Source organism: Cryptomeria japonica, chromosome 3, assembly GCF_030272615.1.
Source record: "Cryptomeria japonica chromosome 3, Sugi_1.0, whole genome shotgun sequence".
NCBI lineage: Eukaryota > Viridiplantae > Streptophyta > Pinopsida > Cupressales > Cupressaceae > Cryptomeria > Cryptomeria japonica.
Genome location: NC_081407.1, coordinates 174,987,929 through 175,005,822, shown reverse-complemented (window position 1 = coordinate 175,005,822; position 17,894 = coordinate 174,987,929). Strand labels below are relative to the sequence as shown.

The following is a 17,894-nucleotide window of genomic DNA, read 5'->3' as shown; positions in this document are numbered from 1 at the left end:
ACAAATAATCATTGACTTGACAGAAGTGAAGTCTATTAGGTCACATTTTCTCTTTTCAAGAGAAAAGAGAAAAGAGAAAATCACGGGAGTGGTTTTGGAAATAATTGTAGTCAGCTGAGAAGGAGGAGCTCATTTTCCACGGTAGACTTCACTCTAGAGCTGCGTGAACGTCACGCAAAAACGTCTCACACCGTGTATTATACGCAAGTAGATATTACCCATCACAGATAGCGGTAGCAGAACAAACACAGAATGCAAATCATGGCTACACAAAATAGTAAGAGCAAGATCTTGTGGTCCTGTTCAGCATGTGTAGTGCTTGTTTTATTAATGCTTGTGGATGTGGGAGTGTGTCAAAATTGTGGATGTAATGGACTGTGTTGCAGTCAGTATGGATACTGTGGAAGTGGAGAGGCCTACTGTGGGGCTGGTTGTAAAGAAGGTCCCTGTTCTTCTTCTTCTTCTCCCCCTTCTACTGGCACTGGAGTGGGCTCTATAGTTTCCTCTGATGTTTTTAACTCTATAGTTGGAGGAGCTGCCAGTGGGTGTGCGGGAAAAGGGTTTTATACTTACAATTCCTTTATTAGCGCTGCTAACGCTTTCAATGGCTTTGGGACATCTGGGTCTTCTGATGTTAATAAGAGAGAAATTGCTGCCTTCTTTGCTAATGCTGCCCATGAGACTGGAGGTAACAATCTGATTCATAGTTATGTTGTTTTCTATCTATTTTAAGTTAATTTTGCTAGCAGCAGTACTAATAAAAGGGATTGTATGTATTGGATAATAGGGTTTTGCTACATCGAAGAGCAGAATCCTACCAGCATATACTGCGATGCCTCCAACACTCAGTATCCCTGCGCCTCCGGCAAGACTTATCATGGAAGAGGCCCTCTGCAGCTCTCATGGTCAGTAACCAGTTTCTAACTTTCAATCAATCAAATATTATAACATTGCTCTCTATAGCTTAGCTATTCTAATGTAAGGTGATGACAGGAACTATAACTACGGGGCGGCAGGAAACTACATTAAATTTGATGGGCTGAACAATCCAGAGATTGTGGGCACTGATTCGACCATCTCATTTAAGACGGCGGTCTGGTTTTGGATGGTGAACAGCAACTGTCATACAGCAATCACATCTGGCGAAGGCTTTGGAACCACGATTAGAGCTATCAATAGCATGGAATGCGACGGCGGAAATGATGCAACTGTGACCAGCAGAGTCAATTACTACCAGAAGTTTTGCCAGCAACTCAACGTTGACCCAGGATCGAATCTACTGTGCGACCAAGAAAGCATTCAAAAACCCATTCACAAAAGTGCAGTGATATATTTAAAGTTTGTATTAATTGAGTGATGTTTTCGTAGTTGCCATGTCTACCAGGCAAGCCCATGATGATTAAAAGATTGTGAATTAATGCTTACAAGTCTATAACTATGCCATGAGTAATTTCAAATTAAACTTCAGCGAGAAATATGATATAGATTGAGAATATGGAAACCCATGGAAAACATCAATGAACCAAAGCACACATTTGGGGACAATCAAATTTCATTGTACTATCCTACAAAATTTGAAATTAGTGATTAAAATGAAAGGAAATAACGTGTATGCCAGCAAACCTTAGTCAGCTCTCTTGGTTATTGCCTCCTACAAGGAAATGAATGCAACGATGTCAAACCATGTGGGAAGAAAAAAAGTATGCAGGATTGAATTTATGACACTATAATGTATCCTTTGTACTCTTAGATTACAACCTTCAGTTATTTTGGTTACCTAAAAGAGGGTTTCATCAATTCTCTCACTCAAAAAAAAATTAAAAACCAGACCAAATTATCATGGGCTTGATTTTGAAAAGGTAAAATGCATCACAAGAGTTGAAATCGTCTGATAAGATTACCAAAATTAATTCCGACGTCACCATTATCTAACAACTATTACCACTGTCAAGCTTGTATAGACGTGTATGCAAAGTGTAGAAGCATAGACAAGGCACTTGAACTGTTTGAGAAAATGCCTCAAAGAAATGTGCTCTCGTGGACAACAATGATTGGAGTATATGCACAAATTGGATTTGTTGAAAAGGCTTTAGGAAATTTCAAACAAATGCAATTAGCAGGTGTAAAGCAAGATTCCAAAACCTTTACCAATGGGAGCCTTCGAACAGGGTACAGTATATATATATATATATACTGTGCACATTAGTTATATATGCATTTATAATATTGATTAATGACATTAATCTCATAATATTATTGGACGCACCAAATTTGTGCATTTCATAAGCTTTTAGTGTGAAGCAATAAATAAATAATAAATATAAATATTTTGTTCGAAGTTTTGTGATACAGAAAAGTATGGTAAAAGGAAAAGTTCTGTGATGGTTATGTCTGTACTTAATTTATGTTTGCGTTAGTCTGGCATGATAGAAGAGAGTTTGAAAAACTATGCCGTGATTGGAAGTTCCTCAATAATTGTATTGTATATCTGCCAATCACAACTTGGAACTTTTCTTTCTAATTTAATTACTTGTGAGGCACGTTTTCAAACTCTACTTGTGCGCCTTTTGAATTCAGCCAAACATAAGATTCCGTTTCAATGTAGAAGTAAATATTGATAATCCGGTGACGTTTTGAAAGTAATATCCCACATTTAAGCCACGTATAAACTCAAGACTAGTTATAATACGAGAGCAGAGATGAATAAAACACGACCTTACTTGAACAGGATCTGTTCTGAAGGTTGTACAACTTGATCTGCGTATCAAACTCAGACAAGCACACAAATCTGGAAGATGAAATATGGCTCTCAGGCCAGAGCGCGAATACTGAGGCCGCTGTGTTTCGCAGTTATCCTCCCGATGAACGTCCTGCCTGCTAATTAACTAGCTTGCAGTGAAGGCCTGGGAGCGTTCTGACAGATCCATCCTTTTGGCTGCCATTAAAATGGTCGATCAGGTTTATTTATAACATAGATGAAAAGGGCAAGGGACTTCTTAAATGGTCAATCATACCCTGGGTGACATTATGTTTTTCATCGATCCTTGGATGACCATGGCTGCAGGTTTGGTAAAATGATTATTTCCTGGGAATGTGACCAAGAAATTGGTCCCTGCATCCTCTTGCTCATCTTCCTCAACCTTGTGCAGATGCTTCTTAGTCTGTATAGCCTAATCTAGGAGATAAGAATAAATAATCCCTACAAACACTCATGACTATAAGGAGTCTCATGATATATATTCAGGATGAGAATGAAGTCCTTACATCATACAAAATTCCTATGGAATAGTCCCACAATAAGATGAGTTTCTATCATGCTTAACCTACCCACTCAATGCCAATAATGAGTTAACTTCATCCCAACACTTTGACCTACTACACATGCTGCAAGCCCAAACATCTACATTGGCATGGAGTTACCATGATATGAGAGGGATAGAACCTAGCCTTTGCATACACCATATTTATTTGAATGAAGGTTGTAGACCAGTAAGCCAACCATAGAGGAGAATGAACCTATCTCTCAGACACATAGTGATAGCTAAGTTGCAGAAACTTTTGAAGGCAAGGTTCATATATCCCATATTGGATATTGAGTGGGTGTTTCCATTGGTCATTGTACCTAATATGGGAGGCAAATGACAAGTGTGTGTTGATTATAGAGAGCTAAATGCAATGACCAAGCAAGACCATTTTCCCTTGTCATTAATAGATAAGGTTTTAGACTCATTAGTTGGGAAAGGGTATTTCTCTTTCTTAGATGGGTTTAGTGGCTACAAGCAAATTAAGATAGCTCTTGAGAACCAAATGAATAAACCAACGGTAAGTGGCATGCTTGTTAGATGGTTGGTATTAATGCAATAATTCGATATTATTATTGTTGACCAACTAGGTAAGGGAAATGTGGAGGCTGACTTCTTATCTAAGCTAACAACTTCAACAGCTACCAGTGAATACACCTTGGTGTGCAAACATAGCCACTTATCTAGTTGTAGGAAAAACACCTCCACACCTCTTACCAATGGAGAAGAGGCAATTGGTTCAACACAACTTTCCTTATTCATGGATAGCTAGTTATTTGTTCTACATAGCATCTGACAATGCTATGCATAGGCATATCAATAATCACTAAGCTCCTATTATCATTCTCTCTATCTCTATTTCACTCTATTTGTGTCCCTCAATCTCTCTTCCTATCACCACCCCTTTCCCCCTCCCCCCCATCTCTCTATCTCATTCTCTTCTCTCTCCCCAAACTCTAATCCTATATCTCTCCCTTCTAATTTGTATCTTCCCTCTCTTCTCTACCTACCTCACACACAGTCTCTCCTCTTTATCTCACCTCTATCTCCCCTTCCCTCTCTCTAATTATCTCTACCTCATCTCTCCCTCTCCCTACATACCTCACCTCCCTCCCTTCCTACATGTACTTCTCTACATACCTGTGTGTGTGTGTGTTTCCCACCCTTTCATGCTCCATCTATACATATCTTACTCTCAACCTTTCCCTTTGTACTTACCTCTATCTCCCCTCTCCCTCTCTTTACATACCTCTACCTCCCTACCTCTATTTATCTACATAAATCTCCCTCTCTCTCACCCCATCCCTCCCTCCCTCCCTCCCTCCCTCTCTATTTCTCTTTATCTCACTATCTTTGTCTCCCCCAAGTTTTATACTTATATCTCTCCCGATCACTCTCCCTCTCTCTATCTCACTCTCTCCTCTCTACACACCTCCCTCTATTTTTCTACGTATATCTCCTTCCCTCCTCTCTCCCCCATTGTATCTCTATTTATATCTATCTCTCCTCTCCCTCTCTCTATACATATCTCTCCCTCTTTCCCTACCTACTTGTATTTCTCTAAAAAATCTCCCTCACACCCTCTCTCTCTCTCTCTCTCTCTCTCTCTCTCTCTCTCTCTCTCTCTCTCTCTCTCTCTCTCTCTCTCTCTCTCTCTCTCTCTCTCTCTCTCTCTCTCTCTCTCTCTCTCTCTCCACCTCTCTCTATCTATTTCTCCCCTCTCCCTCTCTATTTCTCTATATATATCTCCCTCCTTGCAAATCCTCTATTTCTAACCCTCCCTCTATCTCCTAAACCTTCCCTTGCAACTTCTATCAATCTCACCTCTCTCCCCACTCTCCCTCCCTACTCCCTCTTTCTCAACCTACATGTCTCTCCCTCCCTACCTATTTCTCTACCCTTCTTTCTTTCCTTTTCTCTCTACTTATCTCTATCTACCTACCTCTCCTACACTCCCTCCATACTTTATTTATCTACATACTTCTCCCTCCATCCTTCCATATTTATTTGTCTCTATCTCTCTCTTTCTATCTCACCTTTCTCTCTCCTTCACTCTCTTCTTATCGATAAAGAGGGACAAAGGGAGAGAGGTAGAGAAGTGAGAGACCCAGTGGGAGAGAGAGTGACTTGATATATATAGAGGGGAATGAGAAATGTGTGTTATGAGATAAGGAGGGAGATATATCTAGAGAGAGAGAGGGGTGGGGAGAAATAGATAAAGAGAGGTGAAGGAGGAAGGAGAGAGATAGAGAGAGGTGAGATAGACAAAAGTGGAGGGGAGAGTTGGAGAAAGGGAGGAAAAGAGAGGTATTCAAAGAGAGGGAGAGTAGATAGAGACAAGTAGTTAGAGAAATAGATTATGGAGAGAGAGAGAGAGAGGGAGAGAGAGAGGTGAGAGAGGTGATCTCACAATAGTGGGTTAAATTTTTTTGCCAAACTTGACATTGAAATGAACATTTTGAACTAAATCTTCATTTTCTAAAACCTATAGTTGCTAAACCATTAGGAATTTGAAAATGATGCAAACAAGTGATTTGTGACATATTTTCTGTAGATTCTAATTTTTTTTTTTCAATATTGGAATCAAATTACATCTCCTTTTCCATCTCCTTTGATAGTTAGTTTTTAACACTAAACACCATTTTTAAAGAGTGATGTGCATGACATCGCACATAACTTTTTTTCTCCAAGGGATAAAATTATGATTCTTTTGAATCTAGGTTTGTAACGTTGATATCTAACACTTGCATTTGGTTTCATAATGTTTTGTTAAATATTTTTTATTGAGTTTTGAAGTCGAACTAATTACAATTTAGACAGGTGTATCAAGTCACACATACCTTGTTTTGTATGTATCAAAATTAAAATTTTTTTTTTTTTTGGATCAAGGACATCAATGCCTAATGCATAGATATTTTTTAGATTTTTTTAAATTAATTTACTATTTTTCCATGTGTAGAAAAAAGAAGTTGATGTTATGTGAAAATCCTATGTGTGTACACTAAAATGTGAGTTCAAAGAGCATAAACAACAAAGGAAAATACTCAAAACACACAAATTAACATAACTTTAAGATAGGAGGAAAAAATAGACAAAACAACGTAAAATAAAAGTAAAACCGAGAAAACCCAATGTTGTTGAATCCTCCTTTTGATACAAGGATTTGCCCTTTGTTGGAAGATTGGATGTGTGCTCACAAAATCAACAACATAATGGTATGGTATCTCCAAAGTTGCTCAAGCTTGCATTAAGGTTGTGTATGAGAGCTCAAGTGATGTTTTGATTGTGAATTCAAGAGTTGCATAATGGGAGAATGAGAGTTGTTTTGGTTAAGTGTTGGAATTCATCAAATTGAAGGATAGGATCAAAAGTAAAGATCCAAGGGATGGGAATGCTTAGTGTTCTCACACTCATTGTGAGGTTGACAAGTGTTAATTTGTGAGCAGGTGCGAGGACAAGGCAATTGGGAGAAGGTATGGGAAAGTATAAAGAAGATTTGCCATAAAGGTGTTTCTTGTCCTCACACTCCAAAGTACTTGGTGGAGAGGAATAAAAGAATTATTTATTCCTTGGAGGGGAAAAAGTGGAAAGAGACCTATGTGGGTCCTTTCCAAAAGTGGTTGGAATTTAAGGTTGAGTTGGACTAGGGATTGACATTGGGGGCTAATCCTTGGGATTAGGAATGCACACATGTTTAGGGGGGAATGATTATGAGAATAATCAAGGAGGGACAAGTGGGAAATGTAGGAGGATGTGATGGTTGGAGAGAGAATGAGTGGGGAATTAAAAATTCAATTTAATTCCAAGTGGAGGAAAAGGGATCAAATTAAATAAATAAGGAGGTTTATTTAATTTAATAGGAGCCGTATGAATTAAATTAATTCATTTTAGAGGGAAAAGGGGAGAATGATATTTAATTAAATAAATATACAATTTATTTAATCAAATGGGATCAAAATGTTGGATAGGAAAATTAATTAAATTAATTTAGCTAAAGTCATAGAAAAAATGGACTTTAATTAAATAAATGGATTATTTGATTAGTGGCTACACTTTAAAAGAAAGGACATAATGAGAATTAACTTGATCAAATTATACTGATCAAATTTAGGTGTCTGCATTTTGCCCCTCTTCGAGATGTTGTTGGTATAATGTTGTTTCGAAGAAAATATAAAACACCGATAACAAGAAGATATGCCTCGAATGGCGAAAATGCTAGTTGAATTAGGTGTGAAAGGGTAAATGCTAGTTGAATTAGGCATGATAGATAATGCCCCCTCAAGAGGGCGAATGAAAAACTAAAAATGTTGACGCAAACAAGACAAAAAATAGAGCTTGGATGGAGAAATGGGAAGCAAATTAGGGTTGTGGGGGAGCCTTAATAAGGAAATTAAAAAAATGATTCCCTCATTTGCACACAAAATTTTAAAATTTTGAGCAATTTTGAGCAATTTAGAACATTAGCGAAGATGACCGCTATAGGAGGACTGATGCACCGAGCAGACATGGTGAGGAGTGTGACACATCGAGGTGACATCCATACCCTGAGGTATGTACCACAAACTTAACCTTGTACCTTCATTTTTGTGCATTTAATGTTGATTTTAGGAAAAAAAATTGGTGAGCCTTTTGGATTGTGTCTGACAGATAAGAGAATTTGCTAGTCTCATAAACATGGGGGATTTGGGTAGATGGGTGAATCTAATCTTGGATGGGTGGATCGAACCAGATACCAACAAAGTCCTCGAATCTATCGGTGGGCAAGAAAAAGGGATATCAGATTAACAGATACACCAAATCTGTGGGTTCATGGGGCGCAAAAGGTTGGTGGAAGCATAGATTGTGTTGGGATGAAAAGGAAAAGTAGTGGATACACGTATTTTTGGAATGGTTAGGATGGATTGAGGAGAGAAACGGTGGATTTGCGGATCTATCGAATGGGTTAGGTGAAAAGGAGAAAATAATGACGAATTCGCTAATCAGCTTAGATAATTAACAATGGATGCACTCAAGGAAGAGTGGGCCAGCAAGAGACAGGTGAATACTGTAGAAATTCTATTGCAGTCACTGATTATTAATCTCCTATCTCATAAAAATTATTTAACTGCTGAAAATAAATTTACAGCTGAATATCGAAAAAATAACACAACTGCAACTTCACTAAAAATACGGAAAGAAATAAGCAACAAAAGGACACAATATTTTTGGACAATCGTCCCTGGAAAAACCCCTAAGGGAAAACCAGTTCTACAGATGGAAAATATATTAATCTTCAGCAATATAAGAATTACAAAAGAATTCCTTGCCTCTTACTGGCAGAACTCCGACAAACTCCTAATATCTCCTGCTGATATCCTCCACTGCTATATCAACGCTATCACTGCGCCTCTTGCTAACACTGCAAGACTATTTGCTATCACTGCAAATTCTTCTCAAGACTTCTTATTTTCCAAATGACCCATGACCCCTTTTTATACTACTCTATTGGAAAACCAACGGCCGAGATTAATTCAAACCAACGGCTGAGATTAAGACAACTCAATTAACCAATAACTAATTTTGGCTATGAGGTGTCACCTAAAAAGAGCCACTATTAAATAACAATTGTTATTATCCTAACAACACTTGTTTGACAAAAACAACCATTTTCTAATTCTAGGTCAGGACGAACAGCTGTCCAAAACTACCCATAACTAATGTTGTTATTTCTGGGTAAGGACGAACAGCTGTCCAAGCTACCCATAATTAACACTCCCTCTTAGCGAGGAAGCTATTTTGCACGACACCCATCTTATCTCTAAAGAAGATGAATTTTGCCTTCCCCAATGCCTTTGTTAGAATGTCTGCTCCCTGCTCCTCTGTAGGTATGTACTGTAGCTGAACAATCCCCCTCTGTACACAATCCCTGATGAAGTGATACCTGATGTCTATATGTTTCGATCTATCATGAAACACTGGATTCTTAGTCAACTTGATGCAACTCTGATTGTCGCAGTGTATCACCGTAGTCTCAACCTTCTGACCAAACAAGGCTACTAGCAACTTTTGAAGCCATATAGCTTCACACGTCGCCATGTTGGCTGCTATGTATTCTGCTTCTGATGAACTCAAGGCCACAGATTTTTGCTTCCTGCTGAACCAAGAAACAACTCCTGATCCCAGGCTGAAACAACATCCTGAAGTACTCCTTTTGTCCGTTGTACTGCCTGCCCAATCTGCATCAGTATAGCCTATCAACTTGATACCTTCACCTCGAACATATCCGATCCCATACTCAACTGTACCATGAAGATAACGCAACACATGCTTAGCTGCCGTCCAATGCACTCTCTTTGGCTCTACCATGAACTGACTAAGAGAGTTTACTGCAAAGGCTATATCTGGCCTGGTGTTGACCAAATACATGAGTGAACCAATCAGCTGCCTGTATAGGGTGGGATCAACATCCTTTTCCTTGGATGCATCTACCTTCCTCCAATTAGTGATCATGGGTGTAGACATGGCTTTGCAATCTTCCATCTCGAATCTCTTCAAGATTTCAATGCAATATTTCCCTTGACCAAGGAAAATCTCTCCATCAGTCTGCCACACCTCCATGCCTAGAAAGTAGTGCATAAGTCCCAAATTATTCATCTCAAACTCTTCTGCAAGGTCCCTCTTGCAATCCTCTATGAGCCCTAGCGCACCAGTAAGAAACAAGTCATCCACATATAGAACAAGAATGAGAACCTCACCCCCAACCACCAAGTAGTAGAGGTTCGCATCAACCTCACTCTTCACAAAGCCCATTTCTTGCAAGTATGTATCAATGCGCTCATACCACGCTCTGGGAGCCTGCTTGAGTCCGTATAAGGCTTTCTTTAATATGCACACATGGGTCTCTTTGCTGTGTGCTACAAAACCTTCTGGTTGTTCTATGTATACCTCCTCCTTCAATTCTCCATTAAGGAATGTTGTCTTGACATCCATTTGATGGATCTGCCATCCCATCTGTGCTGCAAATGAGATTACAGCTCGTATAGAAGTATACCTAGCCACAGGAGAAAATGTCTCCTCATAGTCTATTCCCTCCTTCTGAGAGAACCCCTTGGCCACGAACCTCGCCTTATATTTCTCGATGCTACCATCTGCACCATGCTTTATCTTGAAGATCCAGCGCGATCCAACTACTGCTCTATCAATTGGTCTAGGCACTACCTCCCATACATCATTCTGCATTATTGAGTTATATTCCTCAACCATAGCATCTTGCCATACCTGATGCTTTGCAGCTTCCTGATAGCTGGAAGGTTCACTATCTACCAACTGGCTGACTAATGCCACATAGTCATTGAACTTGGTTGGTTGTCTCCTCTGTCTTGTACTCTTCCTAGGAGCTCCCACAGACTCCTGAGTATCCCTTTGTATGTCTTGAACCTCATGATTCCTACTGCCAACTGTAGAGGATGAAATATCAACCTCTATATCATCTAGATGCATATCCTGCTGCACCAGTTGCTCCATACTCTGTGAATCTTCACTACCTAAGTCTATGCTTGTACTAGTAACTGTACTTGAGCTTTGTTGTCCTTGACTTGGACTTGGAGCTTTCATTGGCTGCTCACTCCGATCTTCTACTAGCAAATATCTAGATCTTCTAAATGCCTTGTCCTCCATGAACTTGACATCGTGTCTGACAATAATTCTTCTGGTCCCTGGAATGAACATCCTATATGCCTTTGAAGTTTCACTATACCCAACAAAGTACCCCTTCTCTGCAGTCTGATCTAACTTGGTACGTGTGTCTCTAGGAATAAGGCAATATGCCAAACTCCCAAATATCCTGAAGTGACCAACATCTGGCTTCTTCCCCGTGAAAGCCTCCTCTGGTGTCATTTTCCCTAGTACCTTTTGTGGAACCCTATTCTGAATGTAGACTGCTGTACTACACGCTTCTTCCCATAAGTAGCGGGGCATGTCCTGGTCATGTAGCATAGCCCTTGCTGCCTCCGAAATAGAATGGTTCTTCCTCTTAGCAACTCCATTCTGCTGTGGATTGTAAGGAACAGTCCACTCTCTCTTGATTCCTTCTCTGGTACAGAAATCCTGGAAGTCATTTCCTTTGTACTCGCCTCCATTGTCTGACCGAAGAACCTTTATCTTCCTTCCTGTTGAGTTCTCCACAAGAGCCTTGAACTCTTGGAAGCGACTGAAAACCTCATCCTTGGTCTTCAAGAAGTATATCCAGGTCTTCCTAGAGAAATCATCAATAAAGGTAACATAATACTCATATCCTCTAAGAGACTTTGTCGACATTGGTCCACATACATCTGAATGTACTAGATCAAGAACACCCGTAGATCTGGTGTCACTCCTTGGAAAAGATGCTTTCGCAAACTTTCCCAACACACATCCCTTACATACATCATCATGCTCTGTGCTCACCTCTGGAACACCTGTCACCGTCTCACGAAGCAATCTAAGTGCTCCATGATGAATATGGCCCATCCTCCTATGCCATAGCTCTCCAAGATCTTTAGGGTTACTGCTACTCATGAGTGCCTTAGGAGTATCAAACTACAACCTATAAAGGCGACCACTCCTAACTCCAATAGATACGGGTGATTTCCAATCTTTATGCTTAATCAAAACATGCATCCCTCTAAAGAGAACATTATACCCTTTATCCTGTAGGACAGATACAGAAACCAAATTCATACCTAATCCTGGCACATGCAACACATCATGAAGAGGAATTACCTTTCCATTCTCCCTCTGAAGCTGAACAGTCCCTTTCCCAACTGAGTTGAGCTTGGACAGGTTCCCCATAGAGATCTGGATTCTGGTGTTCTCCTCCTTGTAGCTAGAGAAGTACTCTCAAACTCCTGTCATATGAAATGACGCCCCACTGTCTATATACCAGACACTCTGTGAGGTTGAGCTAATCATACAGGCTATGAGTGCAAACTCATCCTCCAATCTACTAGAGAGCTCCTCTGCACTTACTGAAGCTACCACTTGGTTCTTTCCCTTCTTATCTCTCTTCCTTTGTGGGCAATCGCTGACATAGTGGCCAAACTCATGACAACCAAAGCACTTGACCTTAGATAGGTCCTTCTTCTTCTTTTCAATTTGTGAATTTGCTCCTTTGCTAGATCCCTTCTTTGTTTTCCCCTTTCCCGCTAGGGCAACATTTTCTTGTTCTACCTCACTTTTCTGACTCTTATTGTTGGCTCCATTGACAAGGCTTAGTCTAAGCTCCTCCTGAGTGAAATCACTCCAAAGTCGATCCCAACTTGGTAAGGTGTCTCGTCCATTAATAACTTGAACAAAGACATCCCACTGCTTAGAAAACCCATTTAGGGCTATTCTTACTAGCTCGTCTTCATTTGGCTTATCTCCAACAGCTGCTAACTCGTCCTTGACAAGTCTAAGCCTGGTGAGGTAACTTGTAACATCTTCTCCCTTGTTCATCCGGGTATTCCTCAATTTTTCTCTGAGAATCAGCTTCCGGTTAGTGGTAGCATTCTGGTACAGATTCAGAATGGTGTCCCACATCTTCTTCGCTGTATCTAACTCTGCGATATGTGGAACAACATGGTCCTTGACACCATCAAGGATTATCCTTCTCGCCTTGGCATCATCCTTCTTGTATGCTGCAAGTTGTACTGGATCTGTAGGTACAGCTACAGTACTGGTAACATATTCCTTGATACCATTCTCTTCCAGCAATAAAGAAATTCTGGCTTTCCAGACACCAAAATTTGAGGCACCATCCAATCTGTCTTGATCTCTCAAACCTGCTGAGGCCATCTCAAAGAAATAAAGGAAAACAATAACTCGAAAGAGGTCAAACTCAAATTTCTTTCCTTTGCTTAGGGTAAACCTTTTCTACCCTCAACAAAGCTCTGATACCATGTAGAAATTCTATTGCAGTCACTGATTATTAATCTCCCATCTCATAAAAATTATTTAACTGCTGAAAATAAATTTACAGCTGAATATTGAAAAATAACACAACTGCAACTTCACTAAAAATACGGAAAGAAATAAGCAACACAAGGACACAATATTTTTGGACAATCGTCCCTGGAAAAACCCCTAAGGGAAAACCAGTTCTACAGATGGAAAATATTTTAATCTTCAGCAATATAAGAATTACAAAAGAATTCCTTGCCTCTTACTGGCAGAACTCCGACAAACTCCTAATATCTCCTACTAATATCCTCCACTGCTATATCAACGCTATCACTGCGCCTCTTGCTAACACTGCAAGACTATTTGCTATCACTGCAAATTCTTCTCAAGACTTCTTATTTTCCAAATGACCCATGACCCCTTTTTATACTACTCTATTGGAAAACCAACGGCCGAGATTAATTCAAACCAACGGCTGAGATTAAGAGAACTCAATTAACCAATAACTAATTTTGGCTATGAGGTGTCACCTAAAAAGAGCCACTATTAAATAACAATTGTTATTATCCTAACAACACTTGTTTGACAAAAACAACCATTTTCTAATTCTAGGTCAGGACGAACAGCTGTCCAAAACTACCCATAACTAATGCTGTTATTTCTGGGTAAGGACGAACAGCTGTCCAAGCTACCCATAATTAACAAATACGCTCTATGGAAGAGAGGATCTATGTGGAAACTAGCAGGCGCGCTCTATAAAAGGCTGAATCTGCAAAAAAGACTGACATAATCGTCGATTCTGCTAGTTTGCGAGAGAAATAACAAAGAAAAGAGAGAAAAGAAAGATAAGTAAATTATTTGGCAAGATGACAAGTGGTTGACAGATGTTTGTGGTGTCTGTGTAGTTTAGCGTTGATGCTCTATAGATTCAAGAGTGGAGATCGATCGTGTTGAGACTAGCAGATGAATTTAGGACGACCAAGTGGGAGATATTGAGTCAGATTGGATTGGGGTATCTAGTACAGATATCCCAAATTAGGACACATATAATGATGTTGACTATTCTCATAGAGAGATGGAGCTCAAATACTATGATATTTCATCTTCCAACATGGAAGATTATTGTGACTGTAGAGGATGTGTACCAGATCCTGCAACTCTTGATCAGAGGACCTCAAGTAGTGATCAGGGACATTGGGCATGTGACATCTCTACAGATGTTGCTATGAAGATTAGATGTACCCATAGAGAGGGGGATCGTGGTTTTGACAACAACACAAGATGCGACGACCCTCAGACAGATACATCTATGTGTATGTGTATGTGTATGCATTAGTGAGCGGGTTATTGACCCTGAATAGGGGAGGACACACATTTTCATTGAGGATGGTGCAGATTGTTGTGGACACCATAGATAGATGATGGGCATATGCATGGGGGACACTAGTGCTGACAAATATCTATAGAGAGCTCCATATGATATGCTACCACAGACAAAGGATAGCATGCTTCTTTAAATTGTTGCTGGTGTGGGCATGGGAACATATCCTGATAGCTCGCCCAGTTTGGCTGAGACTAGATAGAGTGGTAGATGAGCCAGTGTTTTTTAGCTAGAAAGGGACACTACTCAGAGTAGGGAACATGGTGGATTGCTAGAGATTTTTATTTGATCATTTAGATGAGAGCTACATTATGTGGAGGTCATAAAAAGACATAGTTGGGTGGCCAGAGGATAGATTTCATATTCTATTCATGTTGACACCATCCTACATTACTACGTAGAGAGAACACATGATAGAACGGTATAGGTCAGACAAGATACAATAACAATTTGGCATTAGATAGGATATACCCGGACCACCACACAAGATAGGACGACTGAATCGAGAGGGGACGGCATGGGGTCTACAAGTGGACTGTGAGGTGGACCAACAAGAGTGGATGAAAATGGAGGAGGTGATATGGGATTCAATTGGTAGGGTGGATGATTTTGGGATAGCGCTGTGATACCAGAGATTTTGGGCGAGCATGAGACTAGCATGGGTGGTGGCACCAAATTTATCAACTGTCAATGGCAGGAGGAGATTAGTAGTAGGGGATGAGGGAGGGGGAGGAGAGGAGGGGGAATATTGGCCATCAAAGTAAGGAGAGGAGGAGAGAGGATAGAATCCATAGAGGAGGAGGTGGAGATGAGGGATGAGGAGGGAGAAGAGGGGGAGGAGGGGCATGGAGGGAGAGATAAGGCAGGAGGAGAGGCTATGGAGATTGATGAGCCCACAAAGGAGGGGATGGAAGGCGGTGGTAGCACCTATACCAATGCCACTGAGATGGGAGAGGAGGAGATAGAGGGTGGATGTAGATGAGAAAGAAAAGCATCATGTGCAAGACATTGAGCATCAGTAGAGACACACTAAGTAGATGACAAATCAGCTTTAGAGGGCACATAGGTAGGGAGAGAGCTTGTTGGAGGGGTCGAGCCAGAGGGCCAAAGAGCAGGAGCTAGATGTCGCACTTACTAGAATGCAGGGGTTTTAGGAGGGCATGGTGGTGGAGAGGGACCTAGCTATAGAGGAGGGAATTAGAGCAGGTGACAAGAGAGAGGGACAACCTATGATATCAAGTGGATGGGTTGACAAGGGAGAGAGATGGACTAAGGATGGAGAGGGAGGCAACACAAGCAACAATAGATGCATTTGAGGTAGCTAGATAAAGGAAATATAAGGAGAGTGGGAGGATGCGACAACAAAGGAATGAGGCTCGTCGAGATGGGGACAAGGTGAGGGGAGGAGGGGGAGTGGGAGAGAAATATCTTGTTGTCATGGTATAGCAACAAGCCTCTAAGATATAGCAGTTGCAACAGTAGATGATAGGGCTCATAGGGGAGGCCATGTTCTAGAGGATAGCCTATGAGGCAACAATGCCAGCGGAGAGGAGGCAAACACATGAACCTCTCAAGGCCATGAGTACCTCCTCACGATCCACATCATAGAGTGGATCGTCATCATAGAGTGGGGGCTCCTCGAGGAGTGGGGCATCCTCTTGGTAGAGTAACGATGGTTTCATCGTGGCATAGTAGCCATAATGGACATAGCAAGTGGTTAGAGGAGTAGATCCTCTCACAATAGGGTAGAGTTGGTGATAAGAACCCCCCATGCACTGACATAGAGCAGGGTGGATATAAGGCCGGGAATGATGGCTGGATTGGTAGGATTGGAGGAAGTTCTTGTGTGGGATGGTATACAGGCACATGGAGGGGAGACATGAAAAGATATAAGGACTAAGGAGCACATCACCATAGATAGGTGCACAATCTAGAGAGGATGCCCTGACAGCACAATACCGTCAGGAGCAGAGGAGAGATTAGGGGAGGCTCCCTAACCCAAATCACACATTGAGTGACTTTTTGAGCTAATGATGTATATGTGCATGATATATATTGTACCCATGATTTATTTGACACATGGACATTTGTATATTTTGGGATATTTTCTGGACATTTATACATGAGAGATATCGATGATGGCCTACATGATGTGATGTGATGTGATGTGATTATGTTATTGTTATGGTGTTGGGAAAATAGTGTCTCAACCTTGCATTTACACGAGGTTACTATTTATATCATTTGAGAACAAAATGGTGCGAAATTCTCCCCAAAGCTTCTAGTTGTCTAGATAAGCATGTCGGTAAATTTTCGTCGCAAGATCATAGCTAGTTTTGAAGATATTAAAGTTTTTATTTTTGGAGGGTGTGATAAAAGGTTTAAATCTGATTTTGAGGACTTTAGACCCTCCAAAATGCCCTGAAAAGTGGATGTAAATAGCATAGCAGTTTACACAGTGATAGAGAACTTTGCAAGCTTTCTGGTGCTTCAAACGATTCGTCAATCGAACAAACGGTTCACAAGTTATGGCCTCCAAAAATTTGGACTCCTGAAATAGGAAATATAAAATGCATTAGACACATAAATGAGTTGTAAAAGGGAGGAACATGTGTTGATGTTTGTTTTGACATGTCATAGGGCATCTAGATTGGAGATAAGGTTGTCTCTACTTTATTGGGTGGTTTTAGCCCATGGTTTTGTAATACCGTTTGACGATTTCTTGTATTGTATCTCCTATATATGAGGTGTGTGTGATAGAGGTTGTGTGTAAGAGTCTTATTGCTACAAAGTTACCTCTGAGTCTCTGATTAGTGGTACTCCTATGAAGATCTTTCTCTGCAAGTATATTCTAATCTATTATTGATTGGTAAATAATATATTGAGCTGCTTTTGGAGTGTGGGGTTTTTCTCCCGAAAAGGGTTTTCCCAATGCAAACCCCTTTCCTCTAATTAATTAATTTAATTAATTAATTTTCTATCCCTTTCTTCCTAATTAATTAATTGGAAGAAAGGGATTTGGGAGATTAATTAATTAAGAATTAATTAAGATGAAGAAGGATAGAAAATTAATTAATTAGAGGAAACAGGTTTAAATTTGATTAAATTAATTAGTCAAATTTAGGTGTCTTGTGCCAAAGAGACTTTTTGATCTTGTTGCAAGAATTTCCAAAAGGTAATTTCTTCAAGGAGAATAGAGGTCGAGGAATTTAATAGAAGTAATTTTGAGATGTGGAAGTTGAAGAAGGAAGTTCTGCTAATAAATCGAGATCTGTGGGATGTTGTTGATGCGAATGTCTCAAGATCTGCAGATC

At 40.2% G+C, this 17,894-nt stretch overlaps 1 protein-coding gene and 1 non-coding gene across 2 annotated transcripts; both read left to right on the top strand.

The window, feature by feature from the left end:
• Positions 1 to 213: 213 nt before the first annotated feature.
• Positions 214 to 1,372, top strand: LOC131029224 (endochitinase 4-like). Its single transcript, XM_057959646.2, has 3 exons — positions 214 to 688; positions 788 to 905; positions 994 to 1,372. The coding sequence occupies exons 1-3, from the start codon at positions 253 to 255 to the stop codon at positions 1,355 to 1,357; spliced, it is 918 nt and encodes a 305-aa protein (XP_057815629.2). The 5' UTR covers positions 214 to 252; the 3' UTR covers positions 1,358 to 1,372.
• A 1,338-nt stretch (positions 1,373 to 2,710) lies between these two features.
• LOC131029243 (small nucleolar RNA U3) lies at positions 2,711 to 2,924 on the top strand. The gene has a single exon (XR_009102733.2). It is a non-coding gene; the product is annotated as a small nucleolar RNA U3 (small nucleolar RNA).
• The last annotated feature ends 14,970 nt before the right edge of the window (positions 2,925 to 17,894 follow it).

Bases quoted from the DNA above. Each gene is read 5' to 3' on its own strand.
- LOC131029224 (XM_057959646.2), top strand. From the start codon at position 253: ATGCAAATCATGGCTACACAAAATAGTAAGAGCAAGATCTTGTGGTCC. The intron at 689-787 runs GTAACAATCTGA...ATTGGATAATAG, and splicing joins TGCTGCCCATGAGACTGGAG to GGTTTTGCTACATCGAAGAG. The intron at 906-993 runs GTCAGTAACCAG...AGGTGATGACAG, and splicing joins GGCCCTCTGCAGCTCTCATG to GAACTATAACTACGGGGCGG.